The sequence below is a fragment of the Anticarsia gemmatalis genome, chromosome Z (assembly GCF_050436995.1).
Source record: "Anticarsia gemmatalis isolate Benzon Research Colony breed Stoneville strain chromosome Z, ilAntGemm2 primary, whole genome shotgun sequence".
Classification (NCBI taxonomy): Eukaryota; Metazoa; Arthropoda; class Insecta; order Lepidoptera; family Erebidae; genus Anticarsia; species Anticarsia gemmatalis.
The window spans coordinates 1,417,116-1,424,194 of NC_134776.1; the positions used below are offsets into that span (position 1 = coordinate 1,417,116).

The 7,079-nt window shown below is 36.7% G+C and overlaps 1 protein-coding gene across 1 annotated transcript; it reads right to left on the reverse strand.

The window, feature by feature from the left end:
• Nucleotides 1-1,097: 1,097 nt before the first annotated feature.
• Nucleotides 1,098-1,925, reverse strand: LOC142986126 (uncharacterized). The gene has a single exon (XM_076134398.1). The coding sequence runs from the start codon at nt 1,923-1,925 to the stop codon at nt 1,098-1,100; it is 828 nt and encodes a 275-aa protein (XP_075990513.1).
• Nucleotides 1,926-7,079: the final 5,154 nt, after the last annotated feature.

Here is a 7,079-nt window from a genome sequence, read left to right on the forward strand (position 1 = left end):
ATATATATATATATATATATATGTATTTATTTATATATTATGTCTATTTTATTTATACAATTTCTATAAATTCTCTATTTATGTAATAATCAGTGTATGTTATTATGACCTGCCTTTATTTATGTTACTCATGTATTTAGTTTATGTTACTTGTACACAATTCTACCCTTTTCTACATCTACACTTCTCTCTCCATCCCATGGTTGCCTGGAAGAGATTGCCTTGTGCGATAAGGCCGCCGATTGTTCATCAGTATCTTATTTATATTTAAGGTTTCTCTATTTTTATTTAATGTATTTTTATTGTGGACAATAAAGAGTTTATATTATTATATTATATTATTATATTATTATTATTAAACATGGTGTTTATTATTTTCAAGTTGTACTCTTGTGCATATTGAATAAGTCTCTCGCCACGAATGCTCCTTTTCCCATAGCCGTAATTACCGAGAACAGAATGCTCGTGGTCTTTGGGTATTCGGGTTCGGGATATTTGGGTATTTGGGTGATTTGTGCATTGTAATCTCCCATAAAGATAACAAATTTCGTGGTTATTAAGTCGTGAGCTTTTTCCAAGTTTTCGTAAAATTTATCAATTTCGGCTTGGGACGAGCCTTCGGTGGGTGCATAAGCTTGTATTATAGCCAAGAAAATATTTTCCAACTCAATTTCTAGTATACAGACTCTCTCTGATATTCCAATAAATCTCTTTATATTTTCTTTGTATTTTTTTTTCACTAGGAAACCCACACCGTATTGACCTTTGGTTTGACCTAGATAATACATAATATAGTCTGTATCTTCGATAATTTTCTCGCCCAATCGGCGCACTTCACTTAATCCTAGTATGTCGTTGTTAATTTCTTGTAATGCTGATTTTAGCTCAATTAGTTTGGTTTCAGTAGATAATGATTTTGCATTGAAGGTACAGATGTTAAGAACAGATTTTCTTTTAATCTTTGGAAGGTTTTGGTCGATCTCTCCCTCGGGGACCAGCCGTACTGGGAGATGTCTGTTGTTTGTTGGAAGATGGATATTGTTGCTTATCTGGTTTTTATTATGTGTGTCGTTCGTGAGGGAGGGGTGGAATAAATGCTATGCTTTACTGTCTCTATTTTCGTTATTCTGTCCTTGGGCGGTGCTGCTTGTATTTTTGTTGACTAAGAATTGCAGCATGCTTGGTTTTACAATACCCTCGGATACGCTGTTCGATCTTTGTATGGTTGCGTGTGTTTTCAGCGTTTTGTTCTTCTTCTTTGCCTGTGTGCTGATGTCGCTTTGCGATTTTGAAGTATTTACTGGTGACACAGGGAGTGACCTTTTGTTGTTAGGATTCTGTATGACTAGTTTGTCATATTTTATTCTTACTATATTTCCCTTCTCTTTCTCTAGTTTTGCTTGTTCTTGCAGCTCCTTTCTTTTCTCTAATACTTGTTTTGGAAAGTCTTCCTTCAGGTAAAATTGGGTATCTTTCAAAACTCTTTTCTGCTTTAAAATATTAATTTTCTGACCGAGAGTTGCGAAGGTTATTATTATTGGCCGTGGTCTATCTCCTTGTTTCCCTATTCTTCTTATCTCTTGTATGTCGCGAGCTTCTAAGCTAGTATTAAACCGTTCATTAATAAAATTTGTTATGTTGGTTTGTAAGTCGTCGTACGATTTTTCTTTTTCTTCAATTCCAAAGAAGACTAAGTTTCTCACTCTCGCTTGTTTTTCTAAAAAATAGATTCTTTTTTCTTGGTTTTCTATCTTTTCTTTCAGTATTTCTTGATTTTTCTCCCATTTGAAAAGCCTTTCTTCCAATATTTTGTTGATATTTTCTGTAACATGTTTCGCCACGTCTTCTCCACTTTTCCTGATTGCTATTTTTTGATTGTCGAGTTCTTCTTGAATACTTTTAAGAACGTTCATAATTTCCTCCATGGTTGATAATACTCAATTTACTTTGTTACGATACTGGTGCTGCCCTCTCGTGTTAGGTGTTTACACTATCTCGTCTCTGCAGTGTGCAGATAGTGTTGCGCTTGCGTTCAGCCCGTGGTATCTATTGATACACGCGCTACTTCTGGCGTTTTACAATAAATGGCGCTGCTCTAATGATTTTTAAAGATCTAACGTATTGTTCGAGTTTTGCAAATCACTTGATTTTAGGCCCAGCGCAGACAGACCGGAATAATCCTCGCGCGGTCTCGAGCATTTTCTTTACGGCTCGCGGATGCTCGACCATGCTCGCGACTGCTCGAGCCTGCGCGAGGAAAACTTTCTAGGTTACCATTCTTCATTAAACAGGCCAGTTTTTGTGAAAATTCGTCAACGATGGTAAACTGGGCCATGATTATAATTGCTCTTTTGACTGAAGAAGAATAAAAATGACGTTCTCTCTCTTTAAACTCAGTAACAACATTGAAATTTTTCGTACGATGCTCGCGCGTCCTCGAGTATGCGCGGGGATACCCGCGCATCCTCGAGGACGCGCGAGCATTTTTTGTCAGGTTCAAGCAATTATGCACTTTATTTTAATTAATTTAAAGTTGATTTTCAAGTGCGTTAAAAAAATCCTCTCCGCTGCGCTCCTCTTGGTCTGCGCTGACCCTTAAGGTTATGTTTAATATCGGAATATGCACTGGTGTTGTTTTGACTACTGATTATGCACTTATTACGGTTTTTGGCACTTGTACACTGTTGTTTGTAAGTCTTGATAGGTCCACTGTCTTTTAATAAGAAAACACTGTTAATGAAACTGTCTTCTAGTTTTTGTTGAATAATGTTGTCGTATTATCACTTTGGTAAGAGTCTCCAATATATGTTATTTTTCGCACTGTTTACTATGACAATTAGCACTTATAACACTTCTAAAGAACTTATTAGCATTTTAAATACTTATTTTAGTACAGAGACGATGTTGACTCAGGCACAGTGGCGCCCTCCTTTTCTTTTATCATTTGCATATATAGATAAGAGATAATAGTGATTTAAATGTCATCTTTACGCATATACTATAACAAAATTGACGAGATACGCGATTTTTACATTTAAACTAGTGTCTTTTGCAATGTAATGGGAATTATGTCAGGGTGTTTACGATATTATTGTAAGTGAGAGCGGTTTTGATGCCTTCCATTATTGCTATCGTTAGCTTAGCTTCACTATTTTCTCAAAGCAAATGTGTTCTACTTTACGATTTCTTCTTAATTTTGGATTTAGTTTTAGATATATGTTAAACTAGCTGACCCGTGCGGCTCCGCTCGCATGAATTTCGTACTGTTGCTTATTCGTTTGAGCACGCGAATTGCGAAGCACTCGATCCTCGACTCACCTACACATAAAAATGCTAACAACTCTTTGTCATCCAATGGTTATTTACGAAAGGGACCCGAAGGACACACAATGTGACACAGGCTCAGGCAGGCCTGATTTCCTGTGGTTACCTTCTTTTCCTCTCTCGTCTGTATCCGTACCAGTTTACAGTGTAAAATATAATACCTTATTATAGACTGACCATTGCTTACCCGTCTGGATTCAGAATATTATTATAGCTACAGACAGACCTATCTGCGCCGGAGCTCTTCACACGCGTACCTAATAATGTATACTTGCGATGATACGTCCGAAACCGCGTAACCCGTAATTATTTTTTATATATCATCCGTTTTTTATTTTTTAAAACTTACCACATAGTCTAGCTCTCCTTCATAGCTATCCAATTTATTTTCTTAATGCAACCAATTAATTTGGTTATGTGTTACGAACTACAACGCCATCTGTTAGTTGCGGCGAACAACGACAACAAACGAAATTATTCGATTTGCCATCGGATGCCAGGCGGCGACGCGATGCCGCGCGAGCATTTTTTGTCAGGTTCAAGCAATTATGCACTTTATTCTAATAATTTTAAAGTATCCCCGCGCGGCATCTCGCCGCCGCCGGTAACGTTCGAAAAATTTCAAAGTTGTTACTGAGTTTAAAGAGGGTGTTCGTTTAAAATAGTGTCTAGTAGCTAACGTATCTATAAGTATGCATCACTCATTCGTTCATTCGATAAACCATACTTCTTTACTTGAGTTCAGTGTCCAATAAACATTCAAACTGTCAACACGCACTTTTATTTCTAACAAGCCGGCGCATAGCAAATATCGACCTTAACACTATTAACATATGGTCCATTATCGAGCCGGATCCAGCGAAGATACCATTTTTTACCGGCGTGCTGTGCCGGCGATCCGAACGCCCGAGAACAAAAGAAACTGATAACGAGTGCATAACTGCAGTGATTTTATTAACAAATTAATATTCGTGTTGAAATACAAATAACTTTTGTTACGAGTGATTATTACTGCTACGTTTTATAATGGAGGAATTACAAGAATCGTTAAATGTTGTGGAGAACATGGTGAAAACCTTGAAAAATACATTGGTCAATTTGAAGAAGTGTCCGAAGAGTAGATTAACACGAAATTACATAGAAACTCGGCTGAAGCGAGTAGAAGATTATTGGAACAAGTATGAGCTCGCCCATGACAAAATAATACGCACCGTGTCCCGATAAGAAGAAAAACAAATACCCTACATTGTGAAAAATGAATTTTACAAGCATGAAGATTTGTACATAAATCTTATTAATGTGAATTAATGGACTTATTGGGATCAGCAGCGTACGATGAGAATACATCTTCTACGCCTCTTCCAAGTGAAACTCGAGTGGTGTTACCTAAAATACAATTACCAACCTACAGCGGGCAGTATGAAGAGTGGATGTCCTTCCATGACCTTTTCAACACGCTTGTGCACATGAACAAATCGTTGAATAATGTCCAAAAATTACATTATTTGAAAACCAGTGTTACAGGAGAAGCGGCGTCAGTACTAAAACACATACTGGTGGCAGCTTCGAATTATGAAAAGGCTTGGGACATTTTGAAAACGAGGTACGGCAATAAACGTATTACTATCAACGCCATTATGAGAAGATTTTTTTCACAAAATAAAATAGCATCAAATACTTCCAGCAACATTAGGAACCTGTTAGATACAACGTTTGAATGTTTACATCATCTCAAAAATATGCAAGTGAACACGGAGAACTGGGACCCAATCGTTATATTTGTCGTTGTGCAAAAATTGGACAGTGAGACACACAAGGATTGGGAAGAACACGTTAGTAGCAATTGTCATGATCAGAACAGCTTACAAACGCTTGAATTGTTGCGTACGTTTTTGGAAAGTCGTTTTCGGACATTGGAACTTACTGAGGCACCGAAATACAAGACAACGTCTGTTTCCATAAGAGAAAAGGCTTTTCATATTTCAACAATTATTGATGATAAGAAGAAGACGTGCAAAATGTACACTGTACAGCCTTCGGCAAATATACGCCGTTACAACGAAGTGAATTTGTGAAGTGTAACAATTTGTGCTTCAACTGTCTTGCACCTGGACACTCTGTAAGACAGTGTCGCCTTGTGTAGAACTATTTTTGAAAAAACATGACACACACGTATTTTGTGTCACCGAACATTGGTTGCCGTCGCACCAATTAATATTTAATTATCAATATTATTCTATGACAAGTGCATTCAGTAGGAAGAAGGCAATACATGGAGGGTCAATGATCTTAGTTAGCAACGACATAAAATGCAAAGAACGAAAGGATATAGTTAGCTTGTCAGTAGAACGTACTGCCGAAGTATCTTCTATAGAACTCGAGCAGCATGTTATAGTATGTATATACCGTCCACCAATGAGTGACTTCAGTTTGTTTGAAACTATAGTTGAAGATAATATATATTAAAGCGTTTAAGTGTTAGTAACAAGTATGTGGTTGTCTGTGGTGATTTTAATGTTAACATATTGGAGCAGTCCATCACTACCACTAGACTGATTACTCTTTTCCAATCATTTAATCTAAAACATCTTTTTAATAATCCAACTAGAATTACCGAACATTCGGCCACATGCTTGGACAATATGTTTAGGAACTGCGTATGTCTAGACAGGGTCATAGTCAACGATTTAACGTCAGACCACTGTGGACTGAACGCCGTCTTCTCTAGGAAGAATGTTATCAAATCTAACACGATAACTTTTAGACCTATAACACACAACCGCTTGACATTGTTTAATCATGAGGTAGCCGCCAAGATTTCCAACATTGATATTACTCAGAATGACCCAGAAGATCTCTATAAATCTTTGTTTAGCGTTATTGAATCTCAGTTTATTATGATTTTTAAAGAAAAAACGATCGCTAAGGAAAATACAAAACTGAAGTTTTGCGATTGGGCGACTGTAGGAATTTACAAAAGTAGAGCTAGGATGTATGAGCTGTATGCCATGAAACAATACAATTTCAATACAGGTTTTCTTGAATATGTTAGGAATTATTCAAATTTTTTTCTTGTGCCGCTGCTAAGTCTTTGTATTTAAGCAACAACAACAAAAATTCCAACAACAAAATGAAAACAACTTGGAATATTATTAATAACTAGCTGACTCGCGCAACTTCGCTTGCGTCACATAAGAGAGAATGGGTCAAAATTTTCCCCGTTTTTGTAACATTTTTCACTGGTACTTTGCTCCTATTGTTAGTAGCGTGATGATATATAGCCTATAACCTTCCTCGATAAATAGGCTATCTAACATTGAAATAATTTTTCAAATCGGACCAGTAGTTCCTGAGATTAGCGCGTTCAAACAAACAAACAAACAAACAAACAAACTCTTCAGCTTTATAATATTAGTATAGATGAAACAGGACGATCAACACCACCCGATCACGACTTCAAGTTAAATGTTAACAATCGGGTTATTACAGATAGCCTAGGCGTAGCTCAAACATTTAATAATTATTTTTCTGACATACCAGTCATTACGACTAGTTTCTTAAATTCCTCTACCGCTAAAGCAGAATCATTACTTAGGAGCAATGTGAGTCAGTGCAATGTCTCATTTTATTTTAAGTATATAAACCCCTCTGACGTAATCAGAGTATTCAAGTCGCTTAATTACAAAAATACTGCGGACTTGTGGGGTATTTCTGTGAAGTTACTTGAGAGTATTATCGCTGAAATAGCACCTCAT